The sequence below is a fragment of the Schistocerca gregaria genome, chromosome 5, assembly GCF_023897955.1.
Source record: "Schistocerca gregaria isolate iqSchGreg1 chromosome 5, iqSchGreg1.2, whole genome shotgun sequence".
NCBI classification, from domain to species: domain Eukaryota; kingdom Metazoa; phylum Arthropoda; class Insecta; order Orthoptera; family Acrididae; genus Schistocerca; species Schistocerca gregaria.
The window spans coordinates 373491763-373514371 of record NC_064924.1 but is presented as its reverse complement, the minus strand read 5'-3'; the positions used below and the strand labels follow the sequence as shown (position 1 = coordinate 373514371).

General features: G+C 39.7%; 1 protein-coding gene across 1 annotated transcript in view; it reads right to left on the bottom strand.

Moving 5' to 3' along the window:
* LOC126273073 (uncharacterized) overlaps positions 1-22609 on the bottom strand; it is a 108236-nt gene that overhangs the window by 32232 nt on the left and 53395 nt on the right. The window contains exons 7-9 of the mRNA XM_049976484.1: positions 19878-20076; positions 19668-19792; positions 18615-18817 (exon numbers count right to left, since the gene is read on the bottom strand). Coding sequence (XP_049832441.1) covers positions 18615-18817; positions 19668-19792; positions 19878-20076 — 527 coding nt within the window. The remainder of the gene's footprint in view (positions 1-18614; positions 18818-19667; positions 19793-19877; positions 20077-22609) is intronic.

Here is a 22609-nt window from a genome sequence, read left to right as displayed (position 1 = left end):
ACTCTTACAGATTTATGGACAGACTTGCACGATTCATGGTGTCAGTTCCATCGAGCACAGCTTCAGACATTAGTTGAGTCCATGCCATGTTATGGTGCAGCACTTCTGTGTGTTTGCGGGGACCTTATACGATATTAGGCAGGTGTACCAGTTTCTTTGGCTCTTCAGTGTATAACAAGATTCATCATTTGAAAGTTGTTTCTAGAAATTTTCTAAGTAGGTTTTCACAGGATAGTTGGTGTCTGTCTTCAAGCATCTGCCAGTTCAGTTCTTTCCGCATCCCTGTGACACTCTCCCATGGGTCAAACAAGCCTGTGACCGGGCAGGTGCTCTACCAACTGAGCTACCCAAGCACGACTTACGCCCCATCCTCACAGCTTTACTTCTGCCAGTACCTCATCTTCTACCTTCCAAACTTTACAGAAGCTCTCCTGTGAAACTTGCAGAACTAGCACTCCTGAAAGAAAGGATATTGCAGAGACATGGCTTAGCCACAGCCTGGGGGATGTTTCCAGAATGAGATTTTCACTCTGCAGTGAAGTGTGTGCTGATATGAAACTTTCTGGCAGATTAAAACTTTAATTATGTCCTCACATTTGTCCTCTAGCTATCACTGCTTAGCCATTTTGCATCTCTTCTGTTACCCAAGGTTTCTGGTAGCCCTTGTCTTTTTACCTACTTGATCCTCTGCTGCCTTCACTATTTCATCTCTCAAAGCTACTCATTCTTCTTCTACGGTATTTCTTTTCCTAATGTTCTCTCTGAAACTCTCCATAACCTCTGGTTCTTTCAGTTTATCCAGGTCCCATCTCCTTTAATTCCTACCTTTTTGCGGTTTCTTAAGTTTTAATCTACAGTTCATAACCAATAAATTGTGGTCACAGTCTGCATCTACCCCTGGAAGCATCTTACAATTTAAAACCTGGTTCTTAAATCTCTGTCTTACCATTACATAATATATCTGAAATCTTCCAGTGTCTCCAGGTCTCTTCCATATATACAGTTTTCTTTTATGATTTTTAAAGCTAAGTGTTAGCTATGATTAAGTTAAGCTCTGTGAAAAATTCTACCAAGCAGCTTCCTTTTTTATTCCTTACACCCAGTCCATATTCACCTACTACTATATTTTTAATGGTTTGTTAAACCTATCCACACATTACTATTATTTGATTTTGTATTTATAATCCTGTATTAACCTGACAAGAAATCTTGTTCCCCCTGCCACTGAACTTCACTAATTTCCACTATATCTAACTTTAACCTATATATTTCCCTTCTTACAATATTATGTAAATGAAAGTTGCTACTCATCATATAGCGGAGATGCTGAGTCACAGATAGGCACAATAAAAAGACTCACAGTTAAAGCTTTCAGGCTTCAACACAACAGATGACACACACACACACACACACACACACACACACGTGCGCGCAAACGCAACTTGCACAGGCAACTGCAGTCTCAGGCACACTGTGGTTTCAGTTGTCTGAGACTGCAGTTGTGTGTGTGTGTGTGTGTGTGTGTGTGTGTGTGTGTTTGTGTTTGTGTGTCATCTATTGTGGACGAAGGCCTTAACACCTTAAAAGCTTTAATTGTGTGAGTCTTTTTGTTGTACGTATCTGCCACTCAGCATCTCCTCTATATGGTAAGTAGCAACTTTCCTTTTCATAATAGTGTTACATTCCATTCTGGATTTTCCGTTGTTTCGTTTCCCTTTGTAAATTTTCTAACCTACCTGCCCAATTAAGGGATCTGACATTCCACACTCTGATATGCAGAACATCAGTTTTGTTTCTCCTGATAATGGCATACATTATTAAGAAAATTTGTAGAACCATCATTTGAACCAGCTACAGAACAATTCTGCTGTCACCAACATACATTTTGTGCAAGGACCACAAGAATGCGATAAGAGAAATTAGTGCTATTATGGAGGCTTATAGACAGTCATTTCTTGCTTGCTTTATTTGTGAGTGGAACAGGAAAGGAAATGACTTGTAATGATAAAAGGCACCCTCTGCTGTTCACCATATGGTGGCTTTAAGAGTTTTTATGTAGATGTAGAAGGATAGATATAATATACAAGGATATGGCTGTAAACATGGATTATGATGTGGAACATTGAATGTTTAGACATTTACTGGGAAGGCAAGGGAGACTGTGGGTATGGCAGAGAGAAGGAAGTTGGATGTATTGGGGTTGACAGAAGGGAGATGGAAAGAAGAAGGAAGGAGAGAACTGAAAAAGGCTATCAATTATACTGGAGCAGGAATGATGATGGAAGGAGAGATATAGTGGGAGTAATGGTGAAAGATGGATTGCAAGAAAAAGTGAAAAGAATAACTGACAAGAAGATGAAGATAAAAATATCACTGAATTGAAAGTATTTGGAGATATTAGAAGTTTATGCCCACATACAAGCTGCTTATCTGTAGAAAAACAAGAATTTAAAGAGGCAATGCAGAAACAGACGTAAGGAAAGAATGCGATAGTAATTGGGAATTTAAACACACTTGCTGGAAGGCAGAGACAAAGATATGAATGTCTGCATCGACCAGAGGGTTGGGGCAGTGAAAAATGTGTTAGGTGAAAGATAGTCAGAGTTCTGCCAAAGGAATGGTTTGTTGGCTAGAATTCCTGGTTCAAGAAAAGTGATGACTTTGTACTAAAGTCAGTAGTTAACTATATATGCCCTACAATAGTGAAATGAATAGGAACATCACAGATACTGTAGTGGTTTGAGAGTTTTGGAGTAAATTCTAGAACCACTCAGCCTTCCACCATCTTGAACACCTGGTATTTTAGAGGTGAGTGGGAGAAACGAATATGCCCTACTGCGCATTGCCTATTTGTATGTGCAGATCTTTTTTTTAAAAAAAAAAAAAAAAAAAACCCACAATGTTACGAGAAGAAGATGGAAAGATGGAACCAGCGGCCGAATGGCGGCACACAAGTACCTGCTGTATGGTCCACAGAATCTCCGAGTGTGGGTAGAGAAGAACAATAAAATTTATGTAGGACTCTGTGCTGTTTAGTGTCTGTGTTGACTGTAAAAAGACTAATGAACAATTAAATATAGATTTCTATGTTCATTCATGTATTGGACTCTTTTGAGACTAAAGACTTTTGAATTACTTCAAGTCTTGGCTATGAATGAAGCAAGACACATGTATGCTATTTGAATGTGTGTAAATGAGTCTATTGTTTAAGGAATAAGTTGGCTTGCAGAATTTATTGTCTGTGAAAGTTGAAAATATAAGGCGATTGAACTGAAAAGTATTGTATGAATACCAAAATTATTTCAAGGATAGAGAAGTATTTTGATAAATTCCTTTCTCTTTGGAGAAGAAATTTTTGGGAGATCGATGTAGCTTATTACCCAGAGAAGAGGATCGGCTACACACAACATGCAGGTTAACTGAATTGAGAGACGCGTGTGCCTTGCAACCCAATAACACACTGTCTCTTGTCATCTGAAAATGTTAGAATGTGGCCACCCAAGTGACAGGACCTGAAGCAAATGGGAATTTTAAGACGGAAGCAGGAAGAAGATACAAAAACTGTTTCCAGTAATTGTATTGTGTCCAATAAATCAATGGAAGAAAGTTGCAAATGTGACACAGTAAAAGAAAAGAGAAAGTAATAGTGGCAAGAAACCAGAGAGAAGACCTCAACCTTTCGACTAAGAAGATTGGGTGTGGAGAGTAAGCAGTCTTCACACACATACATCGCGCTGATGCTGACGCAGTAACCAGCCACCAAAGCTGACTGAACCAGCTGCTGCTCACCAGTGCTGACTCTGCATCCGCTTGCTGTCAATGACACTGAAACCAACATTCAACGCCACCGGCACCAGTGCTGTCCACCAGCACTGATTGCATATTCGCTCACCAATGCAGCTAGAACTCTATGCCAGGTGAGCGAAAAACAATAATTATTTGGTAAATTATATCTAAAAACAAAGATGATGTGACTTACCAAAAGAAAGCACTGGCATGTTGACAGACACACAAACATACACACAAAATTCAAGCTTTTGCAACAAACGATTGCTTCTTCAGGAAAGAGGGAAGGAGAGGGAAAGACGAAAGGATGTGGGTTTTAAGGGAGAGGATAAGGAGTCATTTCAATACCGGGAGCAGAAAGACTTACCTTAGGGGGAAAAAAGGACAGGTATACACTCGCACACACACACATATCCATCCACACATACACAGACACAAGCAGACATTTGTAAAAGCAAAGAGTTTGGGCAGAGATGTCAGTTGAGGCACAAGTATAGAGGCAAAGATGTTGTTGAATGACAGGTGAGGTATGAGAAGCGGCAACTTGAAATTAGCGGAGGTTGAGGCCTGGTGGGTAACGAGAAGAGAGGATATACTGAAGGGCAAGTTCCCATCTCCGGAGTTCTGACAGGTTGGTGTTAATGGGAAGTATCCAGATAACCCGGACGGTGTAACACTGTGCCAAGATGTGCTGGCCGTGCACCAAGGCATGTTTAGCCACAGGGTGATCCTCATTACCAACAAACACTGTCTGCCTGTGTCCATTCATGCGAAAGGACAGTTTGTTGCTGGTCATTCCCACATAGAAAGCTTCACAGTGTAGGCAGGTCAGTTGGTAAATCACGTGGGTGCTTTCTCATGTGGCTCTGCCTTTGATTGTGTACACCTTCCGGGTTACAGGACTGGAGTAGGTGGTGGCAGGAGGCGTGCATGGGACAGGTTTTACACCGGGGGCAGTTACAAGGGTAGGAGCCAGAGGGTAGGGAAGGTGGTTTGGTGATTTTATAGGGATGAACCAAGAGGTTACGAAGGTTAGGTGGATGGCGGAAAGACACTCTTGGTGGAGTGGGGAGGATTTCATGAAGGATGAATCTCATTTCAGGGCAGGATTTGAGGAAGTCGTATCCCTGCTGGAGACCACATTCAGAGTATGATCCAGTCCCGGGAAGTATCCTGTCACAAGTGGGGCTTTTTGGGATTCTTCTGTGGGAGGTTCTGGGTTTGAGGGGATGAGGAAGTGGCTCCGGTAATTTGCTTGTGTACCAGGTTGGGAGGGTAGTTGCACGATGCGAAAGCTGTTTTCAGGTTGTTGGTGTAATGGTTCAGGGATTCAGGACTGGAGCAGATTCATTTGCCACGAAGACCTAGGCTGTAGGGAAGGGACCATTTGATGTGGAATGGGTGGCAGTTGTCATAATGGAGGTACTGTTGCTTGTTGGTGGGTTTGATGTGGACGGACTTGTGAAGCTGGCCATTGGACAGATGGAGGTCAACATCAAGGAAAGTGGCATGGGATTTGGAGTAGGATCAGGTGAATCTGATGACACCAAAGGAATTGAGGTTGCAGAGGAAATTCTGGAGTTCTTCTTCACTGTGAGTCCAGATCATGAAGATGTCGTCAATAAATCTGTACCAAACTTTGGGTTGGCAGGCTTGGGTAACCAAGAAGGCTTCCTCTAAGCGACCCATGAATATGTTGGCGTACGAGGGGGCCATCCTGGTACCCATGGCTGTTCCCTTTAATTGTTCGTATGTCTGGCCTTCGAAAGTGAAGAAGTTGTGAGTCAGGATGAAACTGGCTAATGTAATGAGGAAAGAGGTTTTAGGTAGGATGGCAGGTGATCGGCGTGAAAGGAAGTGCTCCATTGCAGCAAGGCTTTGGACGTGTGGAATATTTGTGTATAAGGACATGGCATCAATGGTTACAAGGATGGTTTCCAGGGGTAAAAGATTGGGTAAGGATTCCAGGCGTTCGAGAAAGTGGTTTGTTGTCTTTGATGAAGGATGTTGTAGGTGTTGATCTACATAGGCAGTGACACGTTCTACGTTGGCTTGGTAACGAGCTACAATGGGGTGGCTGGGATGATTGGGTTCGTGAATTTTAGGAAGTAGGTAGTAGGTAGGGGTATGGGATGTCGGTGGGGTCAGGAGGTTGATGTAGTCAGGTGAAAGGGGGCCTAAGATTCTGAGGATTCCTTGGACCTCTGCCTGGACATCAGGAATGGAATTACCTTAACAAACTTTGTATGTAGTGTTGTCTGAAAGCTGATGCAGTCCCTCAGACACATACTCCCGATGGTCAAGTACCATGTTCGTGGACAGCCGGAAGAATGATGATGGATCGGTCAGCCTTCAGATCATTGATAGCCTGGGCATCAGCATCAGTGATGTTGGGAGTAGGATTAAGGTTTTTTTAAGAAGGATTGAGAGGCAAGGCTGGAAGTGAGAAATTCGTGGAAGGTTTGGAGAGGGTGTTTTTGAGGAAGAGGAGGTGGGTCCCGCTGTGACGGAGGATGGAAATGTTCCAGGCAGGGTTCAATTTGGATAGTGCCTTGGGGAGTTGGATCATTAGGAGTGGGATTAGGATTATTTTTCTTCATGGCAAAGTGACATTTCCAACATAGAGTACGAGTGTAGGACAGTAAATCTTTGATGAGGGCTGTTTGGTTGAATCTGGGAGTAGGGCTGAAGGTGAGGCCTTTGGATAGGACAGAGGTTTCGGATTGGGAGAGAGGTTTGGAGGAAAGGTTGACTACCAAATTAGGGTGTTGTGGTTCCAGATTGTGTTGATTAGAACTTTGAGGTTTTGAGGGGAGTGGAGCTGGAAGTGGGTTTTGTCAGTTTATCCAGGTCCCATCTCCTTAAATTCCCATTATTTTGCAGTGTCTTCAGTTTTAATCTACAGTTCATAACCAGTTCTGCTAGGTTCGCAGGACAACTTCTGTTAAGTTTGGAAAGTAGGAGACGAGGTACTGGCACAAGTAAAGCTGCGAGGACAGGGCGTGAGTCGTGCTTGGATAGCTCAGTTGGTAGAGCACCTGCCCGTGAAAGGCAAATGTCCCGAGTTCGAGTCTCGGTCCGGCACACAGTTTTAATCTGCCAGGAAGTTTCCTAACAGTGCACACTCCACTGCAGGGTGAAAATCTCATTGTGGAAACATCCTCCAGGCTGAGGCTAAGCCATGTCTCCGCAATATCCTTTCTTTCAGGAGTGCTAGTTCTGCTAGGATCGCAGGAGTGCTTCTGTTAAGTTTGGAAGCTAGGAGATGAGGTACTGGCAGAAGTAAAGCTGTGAGGATGGGGCGTGAGCCATGCTTGGGTAGCTCAGTTGGTAGAGCACCTGCCTGCGAAAGGCAAAGGTCCTGAGTTTGAATCTCGGTCTGGCACACAGTTTTAATCTGCCAGGAAGTTTCATAACAGTGCACACTTTGTTGCAGAGTGTAAATCTCATTCCCGAGTGGGGTTAATGTAAGATCTATGTGATCCGAGCGGAGTCACAGAGACATCAACTTTCTGTGTTAATGGGCGGTGTGATGATCAGCGGATCCCTAGTTGTTTTTGGTGTTTCTTCTGTACTATTTTTCCTGCACTGAATTCCCTTCAAATCTTAAACTGTTCTGTAATCTATTCTTGAACTCTTAAACTATCCTATAATTTTGGTACATAGGAAACCAGATATGACTACAAGATTGAGACCAATTTCAGTGAATCATGGATGAACAGTGATCTCTAGACATGAAGTGAAATGAGCAGAATGTTATATTAGTAGGAAGTATAATATGATGGTACTATTTAAACTGAGTGATGTCAAGACAACATAAACTGAACAGAGGATTTTATGTGTGTACAAAAGTATATTATAAACTGCATGACTAAACAACTATGTTATTGTAGTGTATAATTTTCTATTTTTATAGAACATTTTGTACCTTTTAAGAGTTGTGAAGTGGATGGGAGGGTTTGTATTAGTTTTGGAAGGGGTGGGTAGTGTAAGTAAAACCATGACTAACACTAAACACACACCACACCTTTCAGACAATCCTCGTAGACAAGTGTGACTGATTCTTCACAATTTGCCATTCCATAGGGGTTGCTAAGATTTTTCTTCGGGGACTTCAAAGGTGAAGGTGAGAATGACCGTTCTGTAGGAGACTTTTAACATCATACCTCCTCCGGCTTCTCTGTCAAGTACCAGAGAAGTAGAGATCCTGGGGAAGGGTGGTGGGAAGGTTTTTCCTGTCTTTGGGGCTATCTTCTTTCTCTCCTTCGATCTTAGCAACCATTTCTACTTTTTCTTTTCTTACTTCTCATCTGAGTACCAGTCTACCTTTTCCTCTTTCCATGTGCATATACAGGGTGAGTACCTAACATTACCGCTGGATATATTTCATAAACCACATCCTGACAAATTGATTCCACAGACCGAATGTGAGGAGAGGGGCTAGTGTAATTTGTTAATACATACCATAAAAAATGCACGGAAGTATGTTTTTTAACACAAACCTACATTTTTCAATGGAACCCCGTTAGTTTTTTTTAGGACATCTGAACATATAAATAAATACATAATCAGTGCTGTTTGTTGCATTGTAAAATGTTAATTACATCCAGAGATATTGTAACCTAAAGTTGATGCTTGAGTACCACTCCTACGCTGTTCGATTGTGTGTATCGGAGAGCACCGAATTACGTAGGGATCCAAAGGGAACGTTGATGGACCTTAGGTACAAAAGAGACTGGAACAACACATTACATCCACATGCTAACACCTTCTTATTGGTCTTTTTCACTGATGCACATGTACATTACCATGAGGGGTGAGTACGTACACACGTGGTTTCTGTTTTCAAACATGGAGTGGAATAGAGTGTGTCCCGACATGTCATGCCAATAGATGTGCAATGTGGTGGCCATCATTTGCTCCACACAATTGCAGTCTCTGGCGTAATGAATGTCGTACACGCTGCAGTACATCTGGTGTAATGTCACCGCAGGCTGCCACAATACGTTGTTTCATATCCTCTGGGGTTGTAGGCACATCAAGATACACATTCTCCTTTAACATACCCTACAGAAAGAAGTCCAGAGGTGTAAGATCAGGAGAATGGGCTGGCCAATTTATGCGTCCTCCACGTCCTATGAAACGCCCGTCGAACATCCTGTGAAGGGTCAGCCTAGTGTTAATTGCGAAATGTGCAGGTGCACCATCATGCTGATACCACATACGTCGACGTGTTTCCAGTGGGACATTTTCGAGCAACGTTGGCAGATCATTCTGTAGAAACGCGATGTATGTTGCAGCTGTTTGGGCCCCTGCAGTGAAGTGAGGACTAATGAGGTGGTTGCCAATAATTCCGCACCATACATTTACAGTCTATGGTCTCTGTCGCTCTACCTGTCTGAGCCAGCGAGGATTGTCCACGGACCAGTAATGCATGTTCTGTAGATTCACTGCCCCCTGGTTTGTGAAACCCGCTTCATTGGTAAACAGGTAGAACTGCAACACATTCTCTGTTAATGCCCATTGACAGAATTGCACTTGATGATTAAAGTCAGCACCATGTAATTGCTGATGTAGCGACACATGAAACGGGTGAAAGCGGTGACGATGCAGTATGCGCGTGACACTACTTTGACTCAGTCCACCGGCTCTCGCAATGTCCCGTGTACTTATGTGTGGGTTCATGGCAACAGCAGCTAACACACCAACTGCACCCGCTTCTCCTGTGACGGGCCTGTTACGGACCCGTTTGCGGGCTACGACCATACCTATTGCATACAGTTGGCGGTAGATGTTTTGCAATGTGCAGCATGTTGGATGCTCTCTGTCCGGGTACTGTTCTGAATACATCCTGCAGGCTTCAGCTGCATTTCGTTGACACTCGCCATAGATGAGTATCATCTCTGCCTTTTCAGAGTTCGAATACACCATGGTCACAGTTCCTACAAAACTACACTATCACAGACGTCTGGTAACACAGTGTACTACAGTTGGTCTGCGTGCGGAGACGAATGCAGAATAACAATAGCAGCAAGCGCTGCATACGGACACTGCGACAGCTAGACTAAACCACAACAGTGCACTACAGCCACACTCGTAAAGACGGTCGTCATCATAAACATGTCCCTGCAGATGCTGCCCACGAACCGTGGCCCATGTTTGTTACAACACGCAACTAAACGTCGGAGTCTTCAAGCGTCAACTTTAGGTTACAATATCTCCGGATGTAATTAACATTTTACAATGCAACAAACAGCACTGATTACGTATTTACTTATATGTTCAGATGTGCTAACAAAACTAATGTGGTTCCATTTAAAAAAAACGTAGGTTTGTGTTAAAAAACATACTTCTGTGCATTTTTGTATGGTTTGTATTAAACAATTACACTAGACCCTCTCCTCACATTCGGTCTGTGGAATCGGTTCATCAGTATTTGATGTGGTTTACGAAATATATCCAGCGGTAACATTAGGTGACTCACCCTGTATTTCTATCACTGAAGTCCTTCTTATTTTCCGTGGTTTCCAAAAACCTTCAACTTATTTCATATAAGTAGGCCAAAGAATCAGGCTACACAAACACACTTTCACATACACACACCATAACATGCAGACGCAAACAACAAAAGCACAGATTAAAATGATGTGAGAACTGTCAAGTGTTGTAGGGGAAAAGAATGTGCACGTAGAGAAATATGCACTTGTGGTTGATTATTGTTATGGTTCTACATCACCTAGTTACTTGGAAAAACTATCATGTAGATATTTATTAATATGTATACAATAACCCTGTATTCACCTGACTTCTGGTCAGATGAATACAGGGTTATAAATACAAAATCAAATAGGGGTAATGTAGGAGTAGGTTTAATAATGAATAAAAAAAATAGGACTGCGTGTAAGCTACTACAAACAGCATAGTGAACGTGTTATTGTGGCCAAGATAGAGATGAAGTCCACGCCTACCACAGCAGATGACGAAGACATTGGTGAAATGAAGGATGAGATAAAAGAAATTATTCATATAGTGAAAGGAGATGAAAATTTAACAGTCATAGGTGACTGGAATTCGATAGTAGGAAAAGAAAGAGAAGGAAACATAGTAGGTGAATATGGAATGGGGGTAAGGAATGAAAGAGGAAGCTGCCCCTGGTAGAATTTTGCACAGAGCATTACTTAATCATAGCTAACACTTGGTTCAAGAATCATGAAAGAAGATTGTATACATGGAAGAAGCCTGGAGATCTGGAAGGTTTCAGATATTTTATATAATGGTAAGACATAGATTTAGGAACCAGGTTTTAAATTGTAAGACATTTCCAGGGGCAGTTGTTGACTCTGACCACAATCTATTGGTTATGAACTGTAGATTAAAATTGAAGACACTGCAAAATGGTGGGAATTTAAGGACATGGGACCTGGATAAACTGACCAAACCAGAGCTTGTAGAGAGTTTCAGGGAGAGCAGTAGGGAATGATTGACAAGAACGGGGGAAAGAAATACAGTAGAAGAAGAATGGGTAACTTTGAGAGTTGAAATAATGAAGGCAGCAAGGGATCAAGTAGGTAAAAACATGATGGCTAATAGAAATCCTTGGGTAACAGAAGAGATATTGAATTTAATTGATGAAAGGAGAAAATACAAAAATGCACTAAATGAAGCAGGCAAAAAGGAATACAAACGTCTCAAAAATGAGTTCGACAGGAAGTGCAAAATGGCTAAGCAGGGATGGCTATAGGAAAAATGTAAGGATGTAGATGCGTATATCACTAGGGGTAAGATAGATACTGCCTACAGGAAAATTAAAGAGACCTTTGGAGAAAAGAAGATCACTTGCATGAATATCAAGAGCTCAGATGGAAACCAAGTTCTAAGCAAAGAAGGGAAAGCAGAAAGGTGGAAGGAGTATATAGAGGGTCTATACAAGGGCGATGTTGGTGAGGACAATATTATGGAAACAGAAGAGGATGTAGATGAAGATGAAATGGGAGATATGACACCGCATGAAGAGTTTGACAGAGCACTGAAAGACCTAAGTTGAAACATGGTCCCGGGAGTAGGCAACATTTCAATAGAATTACTAATAGCCTTGTGAGAGCCAGCCCTGACAAAACTCTACCAGCTGGTGAGCAAGATGTATGAGACAGGTGAAATACCCCACAGACTTCAGGAAGAATATAATAATTCAAATCCCAAAGAAAGCAGGTGTTGACAGATGTGAAAATTACCTAACTATCAGTTTAATAAGCCACAGTTGCAAAATACTAACACGAATTCTTTACAGATGAATGGAAAAACTGGTAGAAGCCAACCTTGGGGAAGATCGGTTTGGATACCGTAGAAATGTTGGGTCACATGAGGCAATACTGACCCTATGACTTATCTTAGAAAATAGATTAAGGAAAGTCAAACCTACATTTCTAGACTTAGAGAAAGCTTTTGACAATGTTGACTGGAATATTCTCTTTCGAATTCTGAAGTTGGCAGGGGTAAAATACACGGAGCGAAAGGCTATTTACAATTTTTACAGAAACCAGATGGCAGTTATAAGAGATGAGGGGCATTATACAAAAAGCTGTGGTTGGAAAGGGAGTGAGACAGGATTGTAGCCTATCCCCAATGTTGTTCTATCTGTATATTGAGCAAGCAGTAAAGGAATCCAAAAAAAATATGGAGTAGGAATTAAGATCCATCGAGAAGAAATAAAAACTCAGAAGTTCGCCAATGACATTCTAATTCTGTCAGAGACAGCAAAGGACCTGGAAGAGCAGCTGTCTCAAATGGACAGTGTCTTGAAAGGAGGATATAAGATGAACATCAACAAAAGCAAACTGAGGATAATGTAATGTAGTTGAATTAAGTCAGGTGATGCTGAGGGAATTAGATTGGGAAATGAAACACATAAAGCAGTAGATGAGTTTTGCTATTTGAACTGAAGATGGTTGAAGTAAAGAGGATGTAAAATGCAGACTGGCAATGGCAAGGAAAGCCTTTCTGAAGAAGAGAAATTTGTTAACATCGACTATAGATGTGTCAGGAAGTCGTTTCTGAAAGTATTTGTATGGAGTGTAGCCATCTCTGCAAGTGAAACGTGGACAATAAATAGTTTTGACAAGAAGAGAATAGAAGCTTTCAAAATGTGATACTACAGAAGAATGCTGAAGATTAGATGGGTAGATCACATAACTAATAAGGAGGTATTCAAATGGCTCTGAGCACTATGGGACATAACATCTGTGGTCATCAGTCCCCTAGAACTTAGAACTACTTAAACCTGACTAACCTAAGGACATCACACAACACCCATTCATCACGAGGCAGAGAAAATCCCTTTCCCCCCCGGGAATCGAACCCGAGGACCCGGGCGCGGGAAGCGAGAACGCTACCGCACGACCACGAGCTGCGGACGAGGAGGTATTGAATAGAATTGGGAAGAAGAGCAATTTGTGGTGCAACTTTACTCGGAGAAGGGGTTGCTTGGTTGAACATATTATGAGGCATCAAGGTATCACCAATTTAGTATTGGAGGGCAGTGTGGAGGGTAAAAATTGTAGAGGGAGACCAAGAGATGAATACACTAAGCAGATTCAGAAGGATGTAGGTTGCAGTAGGTACTGGGAGATGAAGAAGCTTGCACATGATGGAGTAACATGGAGATCAGCATGTATATTAGGAAATACGTCACCTAATTACTTGGAAAAACTATCACATAGCTATTTATTAATATGTATATATAGGAAATAAATTTATAAGAACAATGATGTTTCTATATTGCATAGGTATATAAGATTATAAAAACTGTGATAATTTTACATCGAGTACACCTAAGTAGGAAGCATGAATAAGGAAAGAGAACATAGGTCAGAGAGGTCAGTTTAACAAATATTCTGATGACTTGTAGGATAGTGGGACTCTTATAACCTAAGTAAGCATATTATATATATTGAATAATATATGTAGGCATGAAGTAGATACTGGAAAAGTAGAAGTTGATGAGTAATGGAGGACTGTAGGGTATAAAAGAGAAGTATGAAAAAGCGAGCGTGAAGTGTGAAAGTAGAGTTTAATTTTATCTGGTAACATTTAATTATAGTGTACACAAAGGTGTATACTAGGGCAATGAACCATGAGGCCTAGTCAAGAAGGATAGGGGGGAGGGGGTGGGGGTGCATCCAGCATGTATTGGATGAAAAGGGCAGATAGGCAGACCTAAGAAAGGCTGCCCTATACTGTGCGGATAGGGGCACCATGAAGGGAATTGACCTGTACCATAGGAAAATAGGAATTAAAAATGGAGCATACCTACCAAAACAGAAGGAGAAAGGGTACTCACAGGGTCAACCCATATGTGAGGTACAGATACTGTTTCTAGAGGGGAAAGGACAGTATCGTGGCGAAAGCCACAAAATTTTGTAGAAATTATTGTGGTAAGTTTGAATTATGTTTTATGAGTGTCAGTAGGAACACTTTTATTTTGCTCAGAGTTCCTCCAGACTACAAAAAGTTTATTAATAATAAGACCATTGCATAATAAAGAAGCAGTGTAAAGCATTAGAATAATTTTTTAGAGGTGAGCGGGAGAAATGAATACACACCCTACTGCACATTGCTTATTTGTATGTGCAGGTAAAGAAATAAAAAAATATATAAAAAAAACAGTTACGAGAAAAAGATGGAACCGGTGGCACACATGTAGCTGCTGTACCGTCCACAGATTCTCCGTGTATGGGTTGAGAAGAACAAGGAACCTTTATGCAGTATTCTGTGCTCTTTAGTGTCTGTGTTGATTGTAAAAAGACTAATGAAAAATTTAATATAGATTTCTATGTTCATTCATGTATTGGACTCATTTGAGACTAAAGACTTTTGAATTACTTCAAGTCTTGGCTATGAATGAAGCAAGACACATGGAATGTGTGTAAATGAGTCTAATGTTTACGGAATAAGTTAGCTTGCAGAAGTTATTGTCTGTGAAAGTTGAAAATATAAAGTGATTGAAATGAAAAGTATTTTATGAGTACCAAAATTATTTCAAGGATAGTGAAGTATTTTAATAAATTCCTTTAACCAGATATAGTATTTGGAGAAGAAGCTTTTGGGAGATCATTGTGGCTGATTAACCAGAGAAGAGGAAGCCAAAAGAAGAATAGACAACGGCAGAGTACCTCAGGATAGTGAAGGAAAATCTCCTGTTGGAGGAACCAAAAATGGTGGAAGAAGAATGGGGTAGATGCAATAGGACATTAGTAAGAGCTGCCCAAGTAGTATGTGGGAGGACAAGCAACAAAAAGAGATGGAAAGAAACACCATGATGGAATATAAAAATGAAAGATATAGTGCAGAAGAAGAATAGATCCTTTGGGGTGTGGTTCCAGAAAAGGACAGAAGAGGAAAGGGAAGAGAAATGTACAAATGTAATGTGAGCTGTTTTAAAGTGAGAGCTGAGGAATCAGTTTGCCTGAAACAGAAGAGAGAGTTGAAGCAGAGAAGTACACTCTCACCATTACTCCTTATTGTGGTGACTGAGCAGAGTGGCAGAAGTAATTAGGGAAGAAAAGATGAAGGTAGTGATGTTTTCAGATGATTTGATGATTTGGGAAAAGGAGGAGGAGGAAGTGAAGGAGCAGTTTGATGTGTGGCAACAAATAATACAGGGATATGGGATTAAATTTGGCATAAGTAAGTGTGAAATCATGAACATAACCAGGAAGAAGGAGAGAATCATAAATGGAAAACAAGTGGCAGGCAATGACTGAGGAAAGCAGAGAGTTTCAAGTATCTGAGCAGAGTTATACATGAGAATGGAGGAAATGACAGAGAAATAAATGAGTGTGAGAGGCAAGCATTAGCATTTCAAAAGAGAGTCAGAAGTGATACGCAGCAAGAACATCCCTAAAAACAGCAAAAGGAATATATATTGGATACACTATGTTTTAGTCTGACATAGGCCCCAGAGATCTGAAAAGGAGGAGAGATGGAAGCAAAATAAAAGCTAGTAAGATAAAATTTTTGAAAAAATATTTTTAGAATGACAAACGTGAATAGGTAAATGAATGAGAGAACCAGGGAATAAGTGAAGGAGAATCCGTTACAGGCTAGGGTAGGGTGGAGGAGTCAGGGCTTAGATGGTAGTGAAATGTTAAGCAAATGGAGGAAAGAGGATACCAAGAAAGACAAACAAGATGAAAGGACAGGGGATAAGACAAAAAGACATATGGCTGGGCAGACTGAAGAAGTGCATGCAATAGAGAAGAGAAGACTGGATAAGGTGGAGATGGAAAGATTGTGGGAAGACAAAAGACAATGGAGAGGCCTGCTGTTCCAAATAGACCCAGCCAGTGGCTGGAATCTGTACAAGATGATGATGATGATGATGATGTTAGGACTGATATTACCCCCAGAACAACTTCCCCCACCACCATCCAAGATTCTGTAACACCATGCCCTGTCCCACCCTTGCTCTTGCTAAATTGGGACCCATCAACTTAAGTGATGCGCACACAAATTTTGTCCATTTTCCTAGGAAATTTATAACAAGTGTTTCTTTACCAAGTAGGTTCCAGGAGTATTGCCACAATATAAATCTCACAATACTACACAGGTGAGTGACATCCACAACCTGTACTGATTGTTTAAAGGAAGTCATTTTCAGCTTATGACGGTAGAAATTTCATTCTGCTATTACACTTTCCTCATTATGCCATTGTTGAGCATAAATGTTCAGTGCCCTTTCATGACACAGATATGCATTATTAGTAACAGTACCCTTGTATGGCTGTGTCACACTTAATAGCAAAGGAAGCAACTGCGGTGATCACTGACATAAGTAACATTATATAATATTTATGTTTGACACTAGTGCAATACTGAAATTACTGTAGTAGAAAAAAAACTTCTACTGGCATGACTGGAAAAAAGTCTCCAAAATAGATATTAGTGACAATAGTGTAGAAAGAAACAACTGACATTGCTGAAACTAAACAAGGCTTCAGGGTCCAGTGGAATCCTTATCACATTCTATATAGAATTTGTGGCTTAGATGACCCCTCTTTTCTAATCATAAAACACCATAGATTTCTCGAACAAAAAAACTATGCCCAGTAGCTGAAAGAAGGCACAGATCAATCAGTTTACATGAGTAACCCACAAAACTACTGTCCAATATCACTAACATCAATTTTTGTAAAATACAATAACATATCATGGGATCCAATGCAATGTGGTATCTCAAACAGAATGACCTCCTCCATACCAACCAGCATAGGTTCCCAAAACATCAGTCATGTGAAACCCAACTTGTACTTTCCGCATATGACATTTGAAAAGCCATAGATCAGGGTAATCAAGTTGACACAGTATTTCCTGACTCCCAAAAAAAAAAAAAAAAAAAAAAAAAAAAAAAAAAAAAAAAAAAAAAAACATTTGCTGCAGCCTCACACCCATGCTTATTAATGATGATTGGGTATCAAAGGAAATTTGTGACTGAGGACGATTTCTTGATAAGGAGGATGCAGGCTGTTGTCTTGATGGAGAGCCACCAATGGACATAGAAGTAATTTCAGGAAAGCCTCATGTAATTGTGTTGAGACTATTGCTGTTTATATTGTATATTAATGACCTATCAAACAGTACCAATAGTAAACTTAGGCATTTGAAATATAATGCAGTTGTCTGTAATGAAGTAGCACCACAAAAAGTTGCACAAATACTCAGTTAGATCTTACTGGTAGTAAGATCTCAAAGTGGTCCAAACAGTGGCAATTTGCTTTAGGTATTCATAAATGTAAAACTGATCACTTCATAAAATACAAAATCAATGAGTCACAACTGAAATCACTCAATTCATGGTTGTAATAATTTGTGGAAATATGTAATGGGACGATCACAGAGGCTCAGTCATAGCTAAAGCTACTGGTAGACATTGGTTCATTGGTAGGAAACTTTAATGTCCTTAATGCTAGTTGAATAATTAATTACACCACTCTTCTCATGAATCCTGTTATTCATATGTGAATAACTCAACTGCTCTTTGAGATGGTTTCCAAAATCAATATTTGAAACAGGAACTCTTTCTCCAAAACATTTAGTTGTCAGTGTCTACTCCTAAACATGTATGTTGTCTTTGTTATTCCCTCACATTCTTATTATTCTTTCATAATTATTTGTTTTAAATTTTATTCCCATACAATGAAGTACAAAGAACCATCTATATGTTACATTGATATTTCAGTAGCTACAGTAAGGCATTGTCTGTCAGAATGCAATTAATGTTAGATGTTTTGAAAACAGTTACCATGAAAATACTTCAAATGTCTATGGTTGTGGATTCAGTTAATTTATTTTTTGGTTAGAACTGCAAGGGAAATGCTGAAATCTTTTATTTGAAGACTGATGTAGCCAATTAGTGTAAATAATAATATGCTAGTAGGAAATAAACAACAGCTATTTAGTGTAACTGAGGAGGCAGCAGCTTTCTTTCAAATGTATTTGATTAATTTTAGCTGGCACAAGTATGAATGGAACTAATCAGTATAGTTACAGTTTGTTATTTATGCAGTATACAGATCAAATGTCTATGGTTTGCGTTTCTTTGTTTAATGTATGCCTTAATTAGTTGTGAATATCTAAATCTTCTTCTTCTAAATCCTCTTCTTCTTGATAGGATCTTCTGAATGCAGTGAACAAATGAATGAATGAATCCAGAGAAAATTCTTAGGAGTGAGTGGTTAGTATGATATATATTGTAAGATTACGCCTTTGCAATGTACTATAAACATCATTTCTTTGTATTATAGCATAATGAAATAATATATAGGCCTACTTACAACCCTTGGGTGGACCATATTTTGGAATGGTATCTCTCACTCCAACAGATGTGATGGAATCCTTGTGTATATCACCATTCCAAGACACCATTTTGTGATCCTCTGGATCAAATTTGTCAGCTGGAAATGATGGAGGCACTGAGATAAGGATGTCATTAAGTGTTGACCTACGTACGTCATCTTCCTGCACAAGTTTACTTTCCCTGTTGGAAAAAAAGGAAGGAGTTATTTTTATTTTAATGAGTATTTGATATGTGTAAAACACTCTTTTGATTAAAATTTTTGCTGCACAAAAAAAGATAAAAAAGGAAAACAGTTACAGGAACACCAGTTAGGTCAGTTGGACAAACAATTATGGGATGGGTGTATCATTGCTTTCTATAAATACAAAACCATAAACATGAAACAAGCAGTAGTAAAACGTCATAGGTTTCCATTGGTTTCCAAATATGCCTGCTCTTTTTTGGTAACAGACAAGTCACGCCTGTAAGTGATCTAAATGTAGAGCAGAAATACACAGAAAAGCACTGTATGAAGTTTTAATGTTTAAATGAGATGGGTTGGTGAAGAGCTAAGAAGCCAGAATTGATGTCTTTGGGAACAGCAAGTACCTAAGCAAGTGAGAGTTAAGCAAACAAGACTCTTTTCTCACTTTCATATTTCAAAACCTTGTTGTGATATTTACTTTGTGAGCATAAACCATACAGCATATTGGCTATATTACCACTCTTTCAATATTGAAGAGAGTGGAGAAAATTTAAACAAAACAACAGTGTTTATAGTTTTTCCATCATTCCAAGAGCTTCAGTTTTTTTGATGGATTGTTCCTGCAAATTTACTTCTATTATGATATGTTTTGCACAATTCAGATATTTTGCTTTATCAAGCAATACTGCTGTGGTCAACTAAAATTTTTTTCAGTAGTTTTTTTTGCATTTACGACCATTCTTTAGACTCAGTTTTCTCTCAGTTTTCTTCTTAGGTTTATAAATATGGCAACATAATGGCCTCTGAACATAATGAAGCTTTGTGATTGCAAGTAAAGGTATTTACCTGTCATTTTCCTTGAAGATATCAATTTTCCATATCAAAACCAGAAATATGGAAAATACTACTACAGTACCTGCAGACACTGCAATCCACATAATAAAATTTGAACCATCTGGAGGTTTGTACACCTGCAACAGATAAATTCATTAAGTGAAGTAACTTCATCATAATAATAATTCTAAAAAATACTGCATGTTTCAGTGATAACATTACCTTCATTTCCTTTGCAAACGAAGATAAATAATTTGTAGCATGTTTATTCCACATGTCATTAATATGCCTTGAAGTTAACTCATATATGGATGTATTTGTATTGTTTACTGGCACAGTCATCCTTATTCGAAGACATGTGTTGCTATCTGGCCACGTTAGTTGACATGGATTGACTGAATTTAGGATAACATTTGCATAGCTAGAAAATAAAAATAAATAATTGTATTGAAGTTGATTGATCATTAATGAAGTGAAAATGTATAGCTCTACAGAAGAGCATCACAAGTCTATAGTTTATGTAATTCAGAGGTTCACTTTAAATAAGCTAGACCGTAACTTTGAAAGTTCAGTACATAGAATTTCACTGGGTAGTTTACTTTTTACATTGGAAGGAGAACAACACTGAAACAATTTATGCTGAGTTGGAGGAAGTGTACGTCCGAATGACAAAGAGTGCAGTGGCAGACCATATCCCCCCCCCCCCCCCCCCAAAAAAAGTATGCCACACCAATCCAAATAACTGAGTGATAGGTGTATCACTGTGACCATGAAACTAAGGAACAAGGACTGGAAACATGTAGATTCACCACCGCCAACAAAGGCGAAGACCCAGGCATCATTGGGGAAAGATTAAATTTTTTTGTCCGGTGTGGCATAGTACTGAAAGATTATGCTTGTAAGGGACAAACTGTCACAGGAACATGCTATGAAATTATCTTCACAAAATTACAAGAGACTATGAACACAAAGAATCACAGGTTGGCATGTTTTGCCTTGACAATGTCCAGCTCATTCTGCAGAAGATGCAGTCACTCTTGCTATCTCATAAGCTAAAGTCACACTAAGTGATGAATTTAAACAGTTTTTGCTGCATAATAAATAGAACTGACTGGTTCAAATGGAAGATGCCACACTGGGGTGGAACTGTCTTTCCAGGAAGCTTCTACCCATGGCTGTCACTATAAAGTGGTTCAGGTCATAAATTTTTCAGAGCAGTTGTTGCTCACAGCCCTGTCACACTGTCCTTTTATCGCCAGCCATACAGCACCCACATGCTTTACTGCCTGTGTTTGGTAATATCTGAAAACTCTGTAGTACTTGTCATTTGAAGAGCATTAGAAGTGATTAAGCAATTAACACAAACTTGCAACATAAACTTGCTAATGTTAAGTTTATGTCAATAAATCACTCACTCTAATTAACAACAAAAACTTACCTTAATGTTACTATAAGTCTTTCTTCTGCACCAACACTATTATGCAACTTAGCTTTTTTTTCTTTTCTAAGTTAGTTTTAATCTTTGACAACATTAAGTCAAAGTATGATACAGTCATATGGTAATGATCAAAGAATTTTTGCAGATAATCCCTAAATTGCTTATGTACTAACATAGACTTTCCTTCATTTGAATGATTCACAGTGATTGGATAAATCACTTTTTATAGGATGAACAACTTATTATGCTTTTGCAGCTAGATGTATAAGATTAGAATGATATCTCACCTTGCAAGATACATATCTTAGACTGGTTGCAACACAACAGCAAAAGCCACAAATTTTCTTCACAAGTATGACACTCAGTTTTCATTTTGGAGCAACATCATCCAATACAATGTTGCTATTATAATTGTTTCAAATCTGGCATCTTTTGGTGTCTCTTTCAACAATGAATATTATTAAAAGGAGAAAATCATCCACTATGGTTTAAGATTAGCTGTGGGTCTCACAATCCGCTCCCCTCCCCCTCTGCCCTCCCCTCCCCTCCCCATCTCCCATCCCCCTCTCCCCTTCCCCATAATCTCTTGACTTCTTCTTCTTCCCTTGAATATGAATAAACCATTCTGTGACAGGCATTTTCAGTGTGACAGTGAGGTGAGTTTGTAGGTGCAGTTATAATGCAGACCTCTACAACCAAGGTCTCCATCAAGTCATCTATCATTGGGAAAAATATGTTGTACTGAATGTTGAATGGCAGAGAAGAACTTAAAGAATCTCAGCTTGACTTTTTATGACTACTCCTTGTATGAATCATCCATCAAACTCTATGTCAACAGTTGTGGAGAAATTCAATTTAGCTTAGTTACAAAGGCCAGTGGCACTATAATTCCCTGAGAGGTGATGAGGCTTGGTTTTCATAGAAGTGCTGCTGTCCAAAAGTTACTGATAAATTAGATTTAATGTGCAGTGTCATTTATTTAGTGCAGTGATGCAAGTGGTGTGGTGATGATAATGGGGAGTGGGAGGATGCTGTTTCCTCTGCTTTGGACTCCAATTATTGTTTGTGATCAGTAACAAAATGAATGAAGGTATTTCTGAAATACATTACAAACAGATGATGCCCATCTATTTACAGTTCTGGACTTTAACATTTCCTATATCAGCATGATAATATCTTGTCCAAAAAGCAAGGAACATTGAATCCCATTTCACTGAAAATCATTCATCCAACCTACTCTCAGATCCTGTCAGTGGTGTTTTTAGTAGGCTTGACCACTAACCAGCTGTCAATATGTAGAATGAGTAAGCCTAGTCATGGCCAAGAAAATGGTTTACGATCCAGTGACAGACTAAGCTGCTTAACACAATGTGGCCAATTCCCCTGGACTTTTTCACAACCTGTTTTATAGAGATCTCCTGCTACCTTCCCTTACCTTACCAAGTGATAGGTTCTCTAAAATGTGTTGATGGGATCCCTCTTATGCTTGCTGTTGTACCCCCCACTTACCTGTCCA